We start from the raw sequence: 19,729 nt of genomic DNA on the forward strand, positions 1-19,729 counted from the left end.
ATAAAGTTACCCTAAATAACATTTTCAGGTGACTTTGCTTCCAGGTAGCTAGAGAAAGAAGAAAGAGGCTTTCTTCCTGTCAAATGATACTACAAAAAATAAATGCTCATGTATGCATAAAGTAAAGAAACTTGGCTAAAATCTCATAGGTCAGTACTTCTCCCTTGTTCACCCTGATGCAGCACAACAGTCCATATAAAATGTTATTACCTGAGGCTGGTCCTTGTAACTGAAAGAGGTAAAAAATGCTGAGCTGGCATATTGAAATATTACATCTCATCTTTCATGCTATATCTAACTGGTGCATTTGGTTTCCTTCTTTTCTAATACAATGATTTTAAAGACTAATTTATGGTATAAAACCAAAATAAATACTTCATTTTTCCTCTAAATAATTTTAATGATGAATTACATGGCTCCAGAAAGCAGTTTGAAAGGCATTGTGGGCTCCTCTGAAGAAAAGTGTCATATTGATATAAATCAGGAGTATTACTTTATAAATATTTGAATAGCTGTAAACTACCAATATTGAGTAAAACGTGATCACTACCTGGAGAGACCTTACCAATGTGGGGGAACATGCCACCTTCAAACACCAGTGGCTCCAAGATACAGTTGCAAGTAGGATACTTCAGCCTTTTACAAATTAAACAAAAAACAGCCTTGAAACTAAGAACCCTGATTTACTTGCAGTAAGTTTTATTGGTTTAGGGGAGGTTTCCCCCATTTGGTTGTATATTTGTTTAATTATTGTAACTTTAGAGGAAAAACAATTGAAGACCAAACTGTGACTCTAAGTTAATAAATTATCCTTTAGATTAGGTAGTAGAATTGCTGCTGTCATCTTTAATTCATTTCGTCCTGGCCAATTTAATCAATTAAAAAATGCATAAACCAATGTATAGTCTCTTCATAAAATATGTTAGCACTTATAGAAGCATCTCTTAAAAATCAGCCTTTAGTAAGCTGTGAGTGTTAAGAGAGTTGAGAAGAAGGGCTATTAGCAGTTTACCTGAGTCCATCTGTGGCAGTCTTATGAAGAAGCAAAATACTTCAAATGAAGTTCACAAGTCTCTAGAAATGAGTTTCTAAGAGGGGAAGCATCAAGGGAAATGTTGACAGATATTTAATTATAATGGCAGTAGTGGCTGTTGCTGTGTTAATAGCATCTGGCAGCAGAGTCACCACCATCTGTTAATGCCCTGAAATTCTGTTATGGTGCATTCTTTATGGAGGAATTAACAATAATTAACGAATCTATCAAATGAAATCACCTTGACTGAATGACAGCTTTACCTTGATAATGATTAATTGAAAAATAATGGGGAGCAGAATGTCCACTATTCACCTTTTTGCTAAAGACTAGCTAATGCTGCTATCAAAGTACAGCATCCTCAAGGGTTTACTTCTAAGCTTGTTGTGTGAGACATCATTTAGTGCATCTCCTTTAAATAATCCTTATAAAATGAGATAGATTTTTGTTTTTTTTTAAATTTGCATCTAAATTTCTGTTTGCAACAGATTAGGACTCTAAAATTAGTTGTGGTTTTGCTGATGCACAGTAACTTCTTTAATGTTAGATAAGGGTCACTTCTGTCAGGTTAGGCTGGCACAAGTTGACCTTTCAACCAAAGTCAAGTCAGCCTTGAAAAGCAATCTGACTATGTTAAAGCGTTTCAGGTTTCTTTGTAAGCTCAATATTAGAATCCAAACTATTTATTTCTGATGAACTGGTTTGTCTTCAAAGTGATGGAAAAAAAATATTCTGTTTGTATTTGGAAGAATTATTTTTGAATATCTATTTTTATCAAAGCCAATATTTCGGTCAGTGTAATGAAATATCACTGCTGTAAATAATAGCTATAAACGAGGCAATGAGCCAGTTCAAGGCCTGGTTGGGTTTTATTTTTCTCTTAACTCCTCTTTTTCTGTTTGTTCCTGCTGAGCAACAGATGGAGAAGGTGGCATACTCTGATTAAACAGAAGAATTGTAAGTAATAAGTAATTGAGGTGTGTTAATTATCAGAAACAATAGGAGGGAAGAGTAAATTTTTGGAATCTTAAAGTCAAGTAAACTGGAATTTTATTTCCATCTTCCAGTCTGAGTCAATTAATATTCCAAATATTGCTCCAGGACCCACAGAGAGAAGGCAACATGTATTTTCCTCGTGTCTTTCTATTTGTTCCTAAGTGACAGAAGTTTCTTTAGGCTGGATTTGTGCTGATTCCAGGTACTGATAGAGCTGCACTGGCCCCAAAGCACAGGTGGAGGTGTGGAAAGCAGGGTTTGTGTTGACTTGATTTCTCACAGCTCCTGGCGCAGAGACTGTAAATCGGAGCTTCCCTTCCTTTTTCATCGAGACAATGGATTCACAGCATTTTTTTGGTGGGAAAAGATCTGTGCCTCAAGGGTGACAGTATGCAGAGACAGAAGGTAGCCCAAAATTCACCTTGTGCTGCAGGAGGTGGGCAGGAGGTGCTATGGGTGTAGACCATGCCTACCACTGGACCATCCGGATGTGCCATCTCAGATGTGCAGTGTGGACCATTCCCAATTTCTGCCTCTGCATTATGGCAAACTTAACTGGTGGAGCAGATTTGAGGGTAAATGCTCACCTGGTGCATGACGTTGGGATTTAGCTGATTTCTGGCTTTGGTGTCTTCTCTGTGAACCTGTCCCTTTCTTTGCATTTTGCTTAATGGTTGTATGAGTTTGTTTGACAGTTGTACGAGTCATCTATCAACTCATATGAGTTGTGTGACTATGTACATGCATGTTCACCACACACACATTATGCATGTCCATAGTCATCCTTAGTTAACACTGTCAGAATTAGAAGATGCTTTGAAAGCAAGTGGCTTCTTCTGTCCTGCTGCTTTGACCTGACATTCATGGGATTATGGGCCAGTGGTGTTTGGTGAGATGTAACAAACGTACAGAGATGTTTGTTAAGGCATGAAAGAAAAGCTTGTTTCTCTCTCACTGTTATTTTCATGCAAGACACCGCTTTCTGTTTAGGAGGATTAGAAGATATGCATTAAACAGTGTTAAATATGCTGAGGCAGTTGATGTTTACAGTCCTTGTAGAATTATTCATTAAAATATTAACTGCTAGACAGCCTCCTTTTTTTTTTTTTTTTAATTCAGTGATTTAGTAGCCCTCTTAAAAATCAATGTTGTGTGATTCAGACATTCAAAGACTAAATAAGACAAAACAAAACCACCAAAATTACCCACAAAAGCACTAATTCTTGGGTTTACAGTTCTTAAATTGTCACGGGCATGACATGCCTAAGAAATTCAGACAGATTTGTGGAGCGGGTGAGCTGTAAGATTTGACTCAGCTTTCTCCCATCTGCACCAGCAGCTTTCCCTAACATACAGTGCTGGGAAGATCTGGAAGGGGCCATATATTATACTTCTTCAAGTTTTTCCAGAAAATAGATAGGTGTTTGCACTAGGCTTTGGTTTACAGAAGCTTTTGGCACAAGGACACGATCTTACCTTGAAATGCTGGCTCTCATCTAAACTCTTTGCCCTCCCCACCTCTTTTTTAAGACGTTTTAAATGGCTCTGGTTCTCCACAAATGACATTGTTGTGTTCTTCTCTTGTAAACATATTCTGTTTTGCTTCCTTTGGCCCCTTGTGTCCAGTTTTCTGGCTGAGCAGGTCAGGTCTATCGCTGCTGCTCTTCTCACTGGCGTATTTAATCTATGCTTTCTCCCACATGATTTTCCACATGATCCTAATGTTTCTCACCTCTCTTCTGAGCACACCTACAGGTCTGGGGTGACTCTAGGGCTCTGCCTTTTCAGTGCTCTGCCTTGCTTCATTAAAGGTGCCAGCTGGTTGTGTTATCAGTGCAGCTCTACAAGGAGCCAAACTACAGCTGCACACCTCATTTTCCATGGACTGCTGGAGAGTTATTAGCCAGTGCAGTGTTTGATTGCAACACATCCTAGATGGTTTTGAGTTGGTGACCCAGAGGCAATCTCCCAGGCCACCAAACCCATGACATTTAAAAATTGCCCGCCTGGGGTCATTGCATCAACTGTGTTGCCTTTAATTTAATTTTCTATGAGCTTTTCTCCTTCAGTTGTACGGCTAGAAGAGCCTGAATGCAGCAGTGTGTGACACCATGATGACAAATGTCTGTTGTGCTTTGTGTGCTTAATAAATACTGATGGTATCTCTGTTGGTTTTTGTGTGTGTTTCAGGAAAAAAGTGCCAGTTCAAATGTAAGACTTAAATCTAATAAAGAGATCCCAGGATTAGTACATCAACCCAGAGCAAAGTAAGTTCAATTTTTTTTTAAAGTCATACTACAAATAGACACAGGATTAAGTAGTATCTGTGAGATTCCCAGTTATTGCTTAGTGAAAACCAACTAGTGGTTCGAGTAGTCCTAAAACCATACTCAATTTAATAAAATAGGTAAGGTTGCCTGTGTCCCAACAACAGCAGTGCAGCTGGGCAGCGTCTGTGCCAGCATCCCTTCAGCATCCTCTCCTTTCCATGGCAGAGATGCAGGACTTAAAAATGTGAGATGCATCTTACCATGCCTTATAGAAGTACCATACTGTGTTATTTCTTAGCTTTCTATGCAACTTACACATAAACAAAATTATATATGCCCTAGTGTTCCTAAATACTACTGGTTAAGTTCCCAGGGAAGTATTTGCTAGCTCTTGTCTTAGGTTAGCAGCTATACTGCTTGGAATTAGGAATGGTAAACTTCTTCCATTTAAGAAACAACTTCCATAAGTTGTTTCTTAAAATGAAGGTTATTTTGTAGCTGTTTCCCCATACTTTGCTTGCAGTTCTGTCCTGTACCCTGACTGAGACCAGTCAGCATTACATATGCCATGAAATACTTAACTCCTGTGACAGAGCTGTTTTTTGATATTAGTAACTCATTTCTTATCTAAATAACCATTACATTTTAATCACTAGTTGGATTGAAAATAGTAGATTACATGGAGCCATATATTGGGTTCATAATGAAGAAATGATAAAGCTTTGCTGTTGGATTTTGAACAATAGTGGAAATGCTGTTCTTTATGCTGTGCCTTCAGGGCACTTATTAACTTAAACTTGCTGCATACCAAGTGCATTGTATGTGGTTTCAAGTCTTCAGTAATTTCCTAATGAAATGACAGTATAATTCAGCCTCCTTTCAAAAGGAAAAATTGAGTGCTTCAGATGTAATTGCAAAGAAATTCACAGTGGGGATTTGGAGGTAAAATCACCCTTGAGCAAAGCTGTACTTTATTATTGTGTCTTGGTCCTTCCCAGCAGGGTCAGACATGTGTTTAGATGCTCTAACAAGAGGGTAGTCAACCTGGGCTAAGAAAGGGCTGTTTCTTTTGATGGGTCATCTCTCCTGGTGCATCCAGGGCAGAGTTACTGTGTGGGGTTAGGGGGTTCATCAGACTCTGATTTTTAAAAGTCCCTGCAGAAATCAGAACTGACCTTCATTCACCAAAAAGCTGAAAGACATTGCATTGGCAGAGGTGAATGTTGCTATCCTGCAAAAGTAAGGAAACTTCTCAGGAGTTACAGAATGTAACATTAGGTTGTTGGGTAAAATCTCCAGTTTGCCCAAGCCTCTGCTGTTTCCCCAACCTACCACTGGATTTCTGTTTACAAAAGTGGCTACATACATTTGAGTTGCCAATCGCCAAGTCAGCAAATATCTGTTGCCATGTGCAATTTTTTTTAAGGTTTATTACCTGAAAACCATGACAATTCTGACTGCAAGGAGGATTAGATGCATCTCGTAGGACCGTTCTTATAGAACAGGTGTTATTTCAAAACAAAACATGTATTACATGCTAAATCATAAGTTCATTTACAATGGAAGGAGTTTTAATATGTGAACTACAAAAGTAACATTGTGAGGGCTCTTCCCATTTGTAGGAGGATTTAGGTTTTTACATCTAGAGCCCTGGACTCTAAAACCAGTGTATATAGACAGCCAGAAGCAGATTTATGGCGATCCTTGACAGAGGCCAAGAGGTTGGTCCTTGCTCTTTGCACTGAGTCCTGGTACCTACCATAACTTCATGGGGTTTCATCCCTGCACCCTGCCCCGACCTCTGACACTTGCTCTGTTAGCTCATCCTCAAAACTAGCTCCACTGACATCCACTGTGTGCCCTGCTACAGCTGGGCTCTGCGCACAACCCCCTGGAATGCCTGCAAGCCCAGGCTGGTCCCGCCATGCTGTTCCCTGCGTGCGCCCAGCAGACTCTTCACTTAATTCTGCAGCACCAAGAGGCCAAGGTGTTAGTGATATGATTTTGCATTAGTGAAGAGGGCTGGAAAATACACTTATTTGTTGTCTGCAAAATGCTTCTGGTGGCACAAGACAACAGACCCTTCCCCAGGGGGGACCTGCAAGCTAAAATACAGGAAGGTCAGTCACAAAGGAAAGAACAAGGAGACAAAGAGATGCGGATGTGTGGCAGACGGTATCTGGGGTGTGTCTGCTTTGTTTATGTTAGGGGTGGTGAGAGCATCCTTCCTGAAATAATGATATCCCTCTGGGAAGGTGAAGCTGGAGCATCCTCTGGACCCACAGCAGGGAGGAGCACCTAGGCCCATGGGGGACTGGAGAAAAGCAGCAGGGACTCAATGTGAGACAAAAAAAGATGCAAAAACGGAAGCATGGGAGGCTGGTGCCAGTGTCAACAGTGAGGCCGAATGGTTAGAACACACAGCTCTTGGAGATTTTCTCCAACACTAAAAGTTGATTCAGCTTGCTGAATTCCCACCCCAGTCCCCTCTTCCTCAGCATGATCCTGTCAGCTGTAATGAGTTAATACTTCTACCAGGTGCCCAACAACACACTGCACTTCCCTACAAAGCTCAGCATTCATACTTCACTTGCTATCAGGATGAATGTATACAATGATTTGCTTATGCTGGACATAATGAAGGCTTAGTTCAGAAGAGAAGGTCTCAGAAGTGGCATTAAAACCTAAAGCTGGTAATTCGGGAGAGAGAACAATTCACCTTTCAGTGGCTGTTGGAGTTTCTGTCCCCAGCTGTCTGCCTGTCCCTCAGGTTCCCACCTCCACCTGAGATGGGGAAAAGGTGTTTGTATGGGGCAGTCAGTCCTGTGACCTTCATAATCAGGTTTCTTAGAGAGGGGCTTTAGGGCAGTACAGCCCCTTCTGGGTAGGTAAGCACTAGAAAGATATTCTTGCCTTTGCAACATCATAGATCCGGTTTCTAATAAAATGAGATGATACTGTAGTGACTCACCCCAGCCATCATTTATAAACTAAATGAAGGGGGGGGAAAATGAAGTATTTTGTTGCCATATATATGAAAAGTCCCACAGGAGACCCTAAAGCCCTTGCAGGCCATGATCTTCAGAAGTTTGGCTGGGCAGTAAAATTGCCTTACAATTTAGAGATGCAAAACACACCCAAATGCTGGCACAGAGTGTATTTTGAGGATCTGTGTAAGATAGTAAAATCCATGGCAGGGTGGGGAACTGACAGAGCTAATGAACAACTGGAAGAGTCAGTAAACCACCAAGTCTTGGCAGAGTTCTTGGGTATCCCTCCAGAAGAAAAAGCTTTCACCAAATAGAAAAGTGGAATTAATTTCCCTTGTAAGAAGCAGATCAGAAGGCATGAGAATGCATTTTTAGATATTTCATGGCAGGCCAGTGAAACACATTTTGCCAAAACATGGGATCTTTATCCCCAGTATCAATTCAGACTGGAGATGAAAGAATTGAAAGAGCTCTGTGGAGGACTTGGAAGTACTGGTGGGTGACAAATTGGACATGAGCCGGCAATGCGTGCTTGCAGCCCAGAAAGCCAGAGTCATGTTCTGGGTGCATCACCAGCAGTGTGGGCAGCAGGTCCAGGGAAGGGATGCTCTCCCTTTACACTGCTCTCCTGAGACCCCACCTGGAGCACTGTGTCCAGCTCTGGGGTCACCAGCACCAGACACAGATCTGTTAGAGCGGATCTGGAGGAGGCCACGAAAATGGTCCAAGGGCTGGAACAGCTCTGGTGTGGAGAAGGGCTGAGAGAGTTGGGGTTGTTCAGCCTGGAGAGGAAAAGGCTCTGGGGAGACCTTATTGTGGCCTTTCAATATATAGAGGGGATTTATGAGAAAGATGGAGAGAGACTTTTTACCAAGGCCTGTAGTAACAGGACAAGAGACAACAGTTTTAAACTGGAAAAGGGTAGATTTAGATTTGCCATTTAAAAAAAATGATTTGAGAGTGATCAGACACTGGAGCAGGCTGACTAGAGGACTTGTGAATGTCCCATCATTAGAAGTGTTGAAGGTCAGGTTGGACAGGGCTTTGAGCAACCTGATCTAATGAAAGATGTCCCTGCCCATGGCATGGACACACAGAACAACTAAATGAAGTAATTTTTCTGTGGGCAAACAAACAAACAAATTTAAAATTGTCATTATAGACAGAAGTGTAAAGTGCTTTATTTTACACAGTAGTGAAAGCTTACAGCTGGGTCCCTCAACAACCCTGAACTGCAGTGTCAGTGTTTTAAAATGGAAGAAATCCTGTTGGTACTGATACTCTTCCTTTGCCTTTCAGCATGCACATCTCTGAAAGCCAACAAGAATTCTTCAGAATGCTTGATGAAAAAATTGAAAAGGTAAGACACAACTAATGTCTACATACTATGCTGAATAAAATACTGATGGTGGAAATGTTTTGGAGAAGAGGGTGAACAGTTCTTCGCACATCTCATTGTCTTGATAGCAGCTTTCATGTGTTTCACAAGTCTTTTAAATGAGGATCCCAGCTTCTTTGTGAGATAGTAGCAAATAATTGTACCACAACATGGATGAGAAACTGAGACTTAAGGAATTAAATGGACTATTTGGATCAAGTCTAGATCTCAGTCTTTGCTTATGTCTTAAGATGATGTTTGCTCACTAATATACACTTTAAAGTGGTGTATCTTATTAAATATTTGCTTCCCCAATTGCAACAAAGTAATTTGTACTCCCAAGTTCAGGCTGGGCATTAGGAAGCATTTCTTTACTGAGAGAGTGGTCAAACCCTGGAACAGGCTTCCCAGAGAGGTGGTCAATGCCCCAAGGCTGTCAGTGTTTGAGAGGCATTTGGACAATGCCCTTAACAACGTGCCGTAACTTTTGGTCAGCCCTGAAGTGGTCAGGCAGTCGGACTAGATGATCGTTATAGGTCCCTTCCAACCAAAATCTATTCTGTTCTGTTCTGTTCTATTCTATTCTATTCTATTCACTTGTAGTTGTGGGTTTCAGAGTAGGAGGGAAATTTTTACTTGGATGACTGAATTTCTGCCATTTTTGCCAACACTCCTGGTCTTAGGAGTTGGAATGCTACAGCAGGTGAATCACATATTTGTCCCAAGTAACAAATTTGTTGCTCTACTCTAAAAAAAAAAATTAAATGATGAAAGCAAAAAATCAGATAAAGGAGGAAGAGTAGCAGTGAGGATGAGTTTGTAGATTCCTAAGAAGAATATTTCTATACCATTATTTCACAGGACTGATTCTACTTAACCAATATGCATTTAAAAGTAGAATTTCCACATATCCATAATATACCTACGTCTTCTTTGAGTAAATGCATTCACACTATAAATATTTAGATACTTTTCCTGGACATCATCACCTTCCATAATGCTAAACACAGAATCCCCAGTGAAATGGATTTTCCAAAGATCTTTGTTATCTACATAGCAGACCATCTGATTGCTGTATCTAATTATGAATTGAGGTTTTTGTATTTGAGATTTGTTTCAGAACAAGTAATACCATTCGTTCACCAGCTGCCACATTGAGATGCAGTTGGCTGTGTCTCCTTGCTGTGTTTGCACCATGCTCTCAGATGCTTGCAGGTGTTCTCCAGGGCTCTTGTACTAATTTATCTTCTAGATCAGGAGATTGCCTATTTAGAGGAAATACACAGTGTTATCTGTCAAAGAAAGACGGCTCCCATGCATTTCAAGCTGCTGACAGTTGATGGGATTGGCAGGAGTTAATGCGCAGCTGAACATGGGATTTGCTTTCTCTGGGGACCTCCTGTGCCTGAGGAAAGTCTTCCTAAGAAAAGTTTTGCATTTTTTAATTAATCTTTGCCTGCATTGTATTGTTTTTCTAGGTATCTGCCACGAGTGCCAGAAAGATTGGAAAATGTGAGGGGTTTTGTTTGATCCCTAAATAGCATTTTGAGTCCCTTCTGCAGGGAAATGGAGGACAGCAGTCAAATAATTTGTAGATTTATATCACTGAGCAGCTCACCAGTTACAGCTGAAATAGTCTGCTGAAGTTGGGGTTGCCTGTGGTTGATGAGGTCCAAAACCATGTAATGTTCACGTGGTTACCATGGCCATGAGTAGCATTGGAGTTGTAATGGAGGCACACAGCTCATCACTTGAATCTATGGGCTATGTCCACAGAAACTCTACACTCAGAAGCCAAACATCCCTCAACTTGCACTGAAATCTCAAGGGGTGTTAGGTCACCTAATATTACAAATGAGTAACAACAACTCTAATGTGTGTGCTGTGAGTTAGAGCAGAAAATTAAATGGGCGGTTTGGACTTAGCAAACGATTAAATGTACAGGAAGGTCAGCTAAAATAAAATTTCTGCAAGGAAAGTGTGAAATGGAAAGAACACAGGCTGATGTTTTTGCAGCTGAAAATATGAAGTATTATGAATCCTGGAGATCAAATAAAGCCTTAATGAAATGGTTTGGAGAATTTCTCTGAAAGTCTAGCCCCTCTCGGTACCCAGCATGCACCGGTGCATTCCTGGCTGCCCGTACAAAGCTGAACTGCCTTCTGCAAATGCCACCCAAAGGTAAAAACCAGAATGTCAACCCCAACACATGGAGCTTCTGGCAACCAGAATTCAGTGTCAAAACACTGTGAGGAATTCAGAGGGAGACATCTGTTCCTATCTCTGCATGAGTGTCTGTCCCTGCACGGAGAGCTAGAGATGAACTTGCAATGCATGGAACTGCGTGTGATTATGGTAATTCAATTCATACAGTTTGTTGGAAGGAAGAAATACTAAAATGAAGGCTTGGCACTGAATGCTGAGGTAGGACTGACTGAGAATGTAAAAGTCAGCCTCGCACATAGGGTTAGATGTTGGTTGGTTCTACTAGAGTCAACCCAGTCATTTCAGAGGCACCAGAATTTGAGCTAAGAAACCCCCAACAAAGCCTGATGAGAAGCCAGAGATACAAAGTTTTGTGGGAGGTTTGGAGTAACTGGGTAGAGTTAAGCAGTCAACAACACAGGAAACATACATATGTCATATGTATATGACAGACCACGGAGCACTTCTTGTGGTGGTGTTTCTGTGGCATGCATCCAGACAGATAGGAACCAGACAATTAAAAGGTTGAACAAATCTCAGCACAGCTGTGGGATGATTTTCAGATGATGGGATGCTGGTGCAGTGGCAGAGGGCGAGCACAGCTTCAGCACAACACCGAGACTGGATCTGCACTGCACTGGGAGGAAAGAGGAAAAGGACACACCTGTGAGCATGAGGCCTGAGAGTTGTGGTGAAAGCTGGCTCCAAAATGCTTCCAACAACTGCCACCAGCTGCAGCGAGTCTTTTTGGGGTTACACAGTCACTGAAGTTACTGTGAGTAGAGTCACAGGCTTTGCTTTTGGAGACAAAAGGGCACAGATGTACAAAGACTTTGGGAAGAAAACAGTGGAGACAGGCAGCTCACCTGGTGATAGCATTACCATTGTTTTTTTAAAATTGGTCTTGCCTGAAGTCACAGAAATATATTCCAGTAGAGGATGAGCAACAGGTAATAGTAGCAATTAAGCTTGAGGAGAGAGCCCCCCCCCCCCAATAAATTAGGAAAACATGAGTCAGAGGTACAGGTGATTTGCATGACCTGAGGAATGAAAGCAGAAACATGACTTCAGAAACCCAAGAGGCAAGTGGAGACTGACCGACACATCCTTCCTAAAGCAAATGCAGCAGCTGCCTGATGAATCCAGGATCTGCTGTGTGATGCCCAGGAGAAATGGGCCCCACTAGCTGTAGCGGGGATGGGGAAAGTCACTGCGCTCGTCACCATGTGATAAATCTGGTTTTGAAATACTGTCTCAGATTAAGAAGATAGAAATGCGTCCCACTAACAGAGTCCCTGTGTGCGTGATACCTGGTGTTTTCTGCTGGCTGCAGTGAGAAACTATAGCAAAAATAGACCATTTGTATTGGTATTCAAGCAAATAAGTTAGTTACCTATGTTCTGTCTCTGATAGTGAAACGACTAATTTAGTTAGATTCTATGGATTTAGTTAGATTATATGGATTCACAAAGAGTTGCCATGAAACACAGCAGAAGAATTACCATGTCTCTCCTAAAATTTCTGCAGCCTTTTTTTTTTTTTTTCTCCCCTGTATCTCAACTTTATTTGGACCCTGACTGTGCAGGACCACAAGCAAACTCCACCTTACCCACTATGAAGAAATCCCATAAATTGAACAGGATGTCTCAGAGCAGAGTTAAGCCTGGGCACAGTCTTTGCAGCCTCAAGTCCACTGACTTGAGGGGGCCTTGCCCCACCAAGGCTTCTATGAAAATATGAAAAATCAAAAATTAAAAGCTGTGACATATAAAATATTGAATGTGGAAAATTTACCCCATTTAGAACTTGCTAGTGATACATCATTGTGATGATGGCTATAATGGAAAATGGTCTGAAAAATGGCGGCGTTCTCTGAATTCTAATTACGAAGCAGTAAAACAATCATCAGAAATTATCTCCTTTAAGTATATATTATTGCTGTAGGCTGTGGCACAGTCTGTAGGCAGCTGTCTCACTGTAGGAAAAAATACCAAGTCTGAGGTGTAACTGAACAGTTGACAAGCAATTTCTAGGATTATATCGGGGGATTGTACCCCCAGAAGAGGACAGAATCTCTGGCATTGTGGTTTAAAAAAAATCCGACAAAACAATTCATGCTCATAAGATCATGCTCATGGAAAAAAATTAGATTAAAAAATGACATAGCATGTGAAGATATCTTGCTCTGAACTCTCATGTGGCTGGTGGATACCCTGAGCCTGGGGCATTGTGTTTCTGCTGCCTCAGGGGATGTCGCTTTGGGTTGAGAGAGAACTTGAGCACTGGTGCCAGTGTCAGGGTGGGTTTGCAGGGGTTTCTCCTCTGATCCACACACTTGACAGCCGGGAAACAAGTTGCAGACTATGGGTTTGTTGTTGGAGGCCATGGGAGAGATGCCCAGCAGCAGCTCACTCCATCTCCTCGTTAGTAAAACTGGGCATGAACATGGGGGGAGGGCACAATGCAGCTCCTTGTATCATAAAGAGTGCTGTTAGAAATAGGGGGGGTTGCTAACCGAAACGTATGCAAGGGCAGAATTATTAGGCTAAAACTCATTAGCAAAGTGGATTGCTCTTAATGACTCTCTTGTTTTTTCTCTAACAAAGTAAGAAACAGACAAAAATTAGCACAGTATACAATTATCTAGTGCCGCCTCCTGGCATTTTCTTCTCATCCTTTCTGCGAGTGCTGTAAACAAAACCAGATTGATGAAAAGCGTTCCCACTGCAGAGCCGGGCTGGCGTTTCCCAGCACCGGCCATCTCCTCTGAAAGGGGCCACTGTGTCCCGCGAGCTCTTTCAGCCAGCACAGAATAAAGGGCTGCTTGGTGCAGTTCATTCCCCTCTGCCAGGCCGGCCTCCTCTTCCTCTCCTCACAAGGGCCGTGGCGCGAGGGTGCTGGTGCCAGGCTGCAGAGCTGTGGCGGAAGGAGCATCTCCTGAGCTGCCTCCTCTGCTTCAGCAAGTCTGCCAGCCCCACAAAAGGGCATTGAGCTGGGAAGACTTCTGCATTCGGGCAGCATGGGGTTTTGTTTATTGGCCTGTCATCTACCACAATGGGGAAAAGGGCTTTTCCTGTGATTTTTTTTTTTTTTTTTTCTTCTCTAAAAGGATGTCATCAGCATGATGTGTGCCCTGGTAGGGGCAGCAGGATGGTAGCACTTTGTAGATGCAGCAAGGGGAGAGAGCAGGGGAGTGAGCCCTTCTGGTTTGGGTAAAAGCAGCAGGAAAGGAGCATAAGGCTTTTTTTTTTTTTTTTTTAATTACCCTAAATTCACACACCTGTGTTAAGGCATTTCTGTGGACATCTGCAGAAGTTGAAAGTGGGATTTTGAAACTATGGGGTAGGAAGACGGGATTTCTTGGGGAATTACCTGGACTTGGATGCATGTGTTCCTGTTCTCATCTTCCCTGGTGTAGTTCATTTACATTCTCAGTTATTAAAACTTACTTAATAACCCATGCTTAAAGGATGGCCCATACATTCCTGTTAGTAGCCACATGCTCTGTGCCTGTGGCTCCTCTGGATGCAGGAGCCTGCTCCCCTGGGCAGCAGGGAACAGGGTTTGACTGGCAATCCTGCACCCTCATTTTCCAGCCTTGATACTGCTCTATTTGGGGAGGTTGTCCCCTTCTCTGCTTTCTTCTTTTCCTCCCTGACACACATCTGCTCCCCAAAAAAACCCCATCACTTCAGTCTGCACTCAGATACTACCAGAGCTCCTCTGCTCACATTGTGGAGCTCATCTTCTGGCTGCTGCTTCACATAGTCATTGTTTCAGTATGGTTTCTTCAGAAGACCTTATGAGCTCTGTAGGCTGTTAGCTCATCGGTTTGAGTGAGGTTTTGTCCAGCCCCCCTGGGATAATTCCCCATCTCAAGCCCATCTGGCCTCTTGCTGGTTGCAGGTGCGGTCACTTGAGGTATCATCTCCTCATCTATCAGACATCCTCTGAAACAACCAAGGGGTCAAAAATTGACATTTTTAAGTGTTTTACTGGACTGGGGCCACAGTGCTTAGCAGGACCAAAGCAGCCTTAGTTCTCTGCCAGCGAGTCATGGAGACCTCTCCAGCCTTTCTGCCTGAGAAGCACCAAGGAGAAACTCGGTGTGTTGGATACAGTGCAGCAGGGAAGGCAGCTTTATTCTTTCTCTCATCTTCCTGAGGAACACTGACCTTGTTATTACTGATAAAAATTCAATTAGGGAAGAAGCTTTAGACAAAAGCTTTTATCTTAAAAAAAAAAAAAAAAAGAGTAATTTTTTTTTGTTTCCCTCTAGCATGGTTTCTCCCCCTCCTGCTCTTTTTAGGATAAATACCTATTGCTGTTTATTTTCTCAAGGAGACCTCACTTACCACGAGCCCTCCTTCAAGAAGATGCTAAAGCATCTGCTTAACTTTCCGCTCATGAGCTGCTTCAGGGCTTAAATGCTGTTTCCTTTATGCTTAAAGACTATTATGGTCTTAACCCTGCTGAACTGGGCCAGGATGCTTCAGACCTTGCTGGGCTGAGCCCCACATGCTTTGTGTTTGTGCTGGGATTAGATGCTGGGCGTGTGTTGGTGTGGGTCTTTGCAGTGTAGCCAGGGCAGTGGATGTAGAACAGCCAGGATGGGTGGAGGAGTATGTGCAAAGTGGGGTGCTTGCTGTCACAGCTGATTCCCACCTCTAAGAAAACAAGCTTAAACCTGCCAGAGCAGGGTGGTTCTGCAGATTGTATCACATCCCACCACTGAGAGGGTGGATGTGGCCCTTCCTCCTCCCCTGGGAAACAAAAGCAATGTCCTCTTAACTCGCCATAAAACCCAAGTGAAAGCAGAATCACTAGTTCTGTGTGCAGGCTGCCAGCCCCCCGTGCCTTCGTGCCGATGTTGTTCTCGGTGTGTAACAGATGCATTCCTTCCTCTACATTGTGGCGTGCTCCTGTGTACGGCTCTGTGACAGAGAGAGGCAGGGGACGTGGAGACTTCAGCCAGCTGCCGAGCAGCTGCAGGAACCTTTTTGCCGTCCCTGCTGAGGCAAGCTCTGAGGCGAACCCCACTTTCAAGCATATCCCTGCAAAAAGATACAGCAGTTTTGGGCTGCATGGGGCTCCCCACTGTGCTGTCAGGCATGAACACAATGTGGGCATCGCATTAGCTGGTTGGATTGGGGTTTCAGGCCCATGTAGGGCTCGGTGTGTGGAAGAGCTGCGTGTCATGCTGCAGGAAGGGGTGGGAGGTGTTTCTGGTGTTTCAGGCAGTTTTCACCCTCCTCCCTGTTACGGCTGTGCCACCGCTGCCCACACGCACTCGCGGGAAGGAGCGGGCTGGAGGGAAGCTCGGGCTGGCGGCAGCTCCCTGCCTGGTGGCAACCCAGGCCCGTGGCTTTGAAGGCCACTTCTGACACACCAATGTGTCTCCATCCCCACTGGCATGAAAATGGAAATAAAGAGTCTGGCAACAGGAGTCCGGCTCTCAGCAGCCTTCAGATGGTATGCCAGAGGCAACATTTCCCCGCTGTGACAAGGGCTTCTTCAGAATGTTGCTTTATAAGCAGTTTTTGGCATCCTTTTGAGGGGCAATGCACCTTGTTGCTGCAGAATGAACCCAGAAACAGAAGGATGATGGGAGGAATGGTAGGGAAAAAATGCAAGACAGCTTTCTTCCATGTTTTGCATCTGTCTGAGCCTTTAACAGCACTGATAGCCACCAGTGCAAAGCACAGGGGGAATAATAGGCCACGGGGCTCCCTCTTGAGCAGGAAGCCAGGAAACCAGGTAAGTGAATCTCCTGGAGAAGCCCCGAGTCTCAGTCATCATTCACTACTGGTGGCTGCCACAGCTCTCAAGCATGTTGGACAAAGCCTTCATCACCACCAGCTTAGTCTCGTTGGGTTTGTCAAAACGCACTGTGGTTCCTGGCATGGAGAAAACCCATGGATTTGGGCTTCTCTGCAAAGTGTTTCAGCATTTCTTCTTTCTGATTCAAAGCTTTTACTTTAAAAAAAATATTTTTTTTTCTTTCTTTCTGGGTCAGTGATTGCTGGATTAAAATTAGGGCTGATTAGTCTCGTGGGGGGGTGTTGACATTCTAAGGAAGCCCTTTTCCTAATAATCTTGGGCCACAGAAGTTTGTTAAAGTGCCACACATTCCCAGGTGTGGACCCTCCAGCAAAGCAAGCTCTGCAATCCCAGCATCGTCAATGAGATTTTAATTGCAGAGACATTTTGGAGCCTTCGTTCCCAGCATGTACCCCAGCCGTGCATCCCAAATAAACTGATTGCTGCACCAAGAAACATCTCTCCCTTTTTAAAATTTTTTTCTTTCCCCTTCTGCTTGCCTCTTTCCAGTGATTGGTTTTGATTTGTGGGGCAACTAGGTACTCCACCTTGAGTGAGTATATATTCACCCGTTTTATCACCGCTGAGTTGGTCTCTTCTGCTTACAGGGTGGTGTTGAGCTTCTACACTTTATTGCCTGTCTGAGATTCTCGTGTTTGTCCTTTTCTTCTTCTTTGCCAGCCCTTTGCTCAGCTGCTGGGATTTTCCACACAAGCGCTTGGATGATACAGTTGGCATGCGGGAACAATGGGAAATAGCACAGAGGTTGAGATTTTTGGTACTACATTTGAGGCACTTGTTTTACACAGGATATCTTGGGTAGCTTTTGTGTTGACAAGCTCAGCTCCAGGCTGCTCCTGTGTAGAGAAACAAGAACAGTAGGTCCCATCAGGTCCTCTTCTTGCTGCTTTGCAACAAACAACTAGTGAGGGATGGGACTTCTCCAGAACTTCCCGAGGGTAATTCCTGGATAGATGCTGCTGTAAGTCTTGTGTTTGTGACGGGACAGAAGGTGTAACATGACTCCTCTGTAAGAAACTCATGTTTTGTGAAGCATAGTCTGTTTCCCCCCACTGTGCAAGTGTAATGTCAATACAAATAGTACCTTCTGCTCCTGTGTTAAACTCTTGCTGAGGTTATCCTGATGAGGTATTCTTGTCCCCAGCAGCTGACTTGCATTGCTCATAGAATTATGTGCTTCATTGCTTTTGCCTTGGAGATTACGTTTTCACAATGGATCTGTAGGGTTGTGTCCATCATGGTGTATCATTACATAAAACAGTTTTGTAAATCATTTTATTGGACTCCCCCTGGAATTCAGTATAGGGGATGAAATTTATTAGTTTAATAGTGACAGAAAGGGAAGGGTCTCCTATCCTGGTTTCATGCAAATCTTACAGAAATGTTGGTGGAGTTGTGAGAACTGTTCCCTATTTTTAAGGTTTCTACCCAGCTCTGAACTTTAATATCCTAAATTTAGAGAACTGATATGTATTATTAAGAAGGGCTCCCTTGATTTATGTTATTTCTGTCTTCAAGTAGTTACTTACAAACTGCCTGGCTTTTTTCCTTACAGGGTCGTGATTATTGTTCAGAAGAGGAAGATGTCACATAGTGCCAATTCTGCGCTCACACCAGGAATACTACTGTGTAAATAGATTACAACCCAGTCAGGACCTTTTGGAAGTCTTCTAGAGTGAACAGCACTACATAACAGAAGAAGATCATTTCCACATTATATGCTCCATTCAGTTACAGTGTTTCTTAATGAACAGATGAGGAATATTGCTAAGAACTCGTAAGGAACTGTTTTTGTTGCTGCTAGTTAAAACTTGTTGCAACTTCTCACTTTTTTCTGTGTCCAGATATGCAGCAAATCCTTAAAGTTAATCCAAAAGACATTGTTGATTTTATTGAGGCTTCTGGCCTGTTTTCTATCCGATGAGGTAGTGTTATACAAAGCTTCCATAAGTGAACATTCAAGCATCTAAGAAACACCCTTAAGCTGTCTGTCAGTCCGCATTCGGGCCGGAGTGCTTATTAATGCTGGTGATTTCAAGCTTTGGAGATGGGATGTTTGTGCCATGGCAAGCCTTGTTTCTCTGCTGAGAGGAAGCTGAGAAACTATTATCCATTAAAAGCACGTTATCACTGAAATACTGGAAGTGATGCAGGAGCAGGAATTTGTATTTTAAGAGGAAAAAGAGTTTCATTTAATAGGTATCCTAATCAAGGACTAAGCTTGCAGTATTGGCTTTGCTAAGCACGAATGGGAGTGTGATCACAATCATTTTGAATCTCTTTTTTTCTAAGAAAATAAACATTTTACTGTTTTTATGTATTCTTGTCTTTTACCATTCCTACAATACAATGTTTTAAGAGTCTGGGGACAAGGAAGGCAAAACCAGCCCTCTGTGTTGATATAGTGTGTGGATCTAATCTCTTAAAGCAGCTCTGTGCCAACTGGGGGTATCTGTTGTGTGTCCTGTAGAGTTTATTTTTCCATATTATAGGGAGAGGATATTACCTTCTCAAAAGCAGATGTAATATTTTTAACAAATGCTGTCATGAGTAAAAAAAAAAAAAAAAAAAGGAAAAAAAAATACACCTTCTGTATTTATTATTTCAAAGGAGATTGTTACCTGTGCTGATTTTTCTTCCTGCTTTGACGCCGTATGAGGGCCAGGTTTGCACTGCATCCTATGGATAAACTTTGTCAGGACATAGGTTTATGTATTGTATTGATTTCATTGCTCTGATGTGTGTGATGTATGTGGAATAGACCGTGAGATTGCATTAGTAGCATCTTTTGCTGATGTTGCCAACACTTGAGTGGGGTACTTAGCCCAAAGCCCTTTAACATTGGCTGTTTTTCACTGGACCTTCTGAAAATCAGATCCCTTTAAAGGGTTTCAAGTCCTTTAAATATCATGTGTGACTTCTGAAAATCTCTAAGATACTAGCGATTTTCATGAGTAAAGAGTCCAATATTTGTTCTGAACCGGGTTGGACAGTCCACATCAGATTTTGTTCCCTA

At 42.6% G+C, this 19,729-nt stretch overlaps 1 protein-coding gene across 3 annotated transcripts in view; it reads left to right on the forward strand.

The window, feature by feature from the left end:
* The window catches only part of C5H1orf21 (chromosome 5 C1orf21 homolog), a 125,830-nt gene extending 106,797 nt beyond the window's left edge, over positions 1 to 19,033 (forward strand). For all 3 annotated transcript variants that reach the window (XM_074907046.1, XM_074907047.1, XM_074907048.1), the window contains 3 exons: positions 4,220 to 4,296; positions 8,589 to 8,649; positions 18,269 to 19,033. In XM_074907046.1, coding sequence (XP_074763147.1) covers positions 4,220 to 4,296; positions 8,589 to 8,649; positions 18,269 to 18,307 — 177 coding nt within the window. In that variant the 3' untranslated portion in view covers positions 18,308 to 19,033. The remainder of the gene's footprint in view (positions 1 to 4,219; positions 4,297 to 8,588; positions 8,650 to 18,268) is intronic.
* Positions 19,034 to 19,729: the final 696 nt, after the last annotated feature.

Source organism: Athene noctua, chromosome 5 (assembly GCF_965140245.1).
Source record: "Athene noctua chromosome 5, bAthNoc1.hap1.1, whole genome shotgun sequence".
In the NCBI taxonomy this organism is placed as follows: Eukaryota; Metazoa; Chordata; class Aves; order Strigiformes; family Strigidae; genus Athene; species Athene noctua.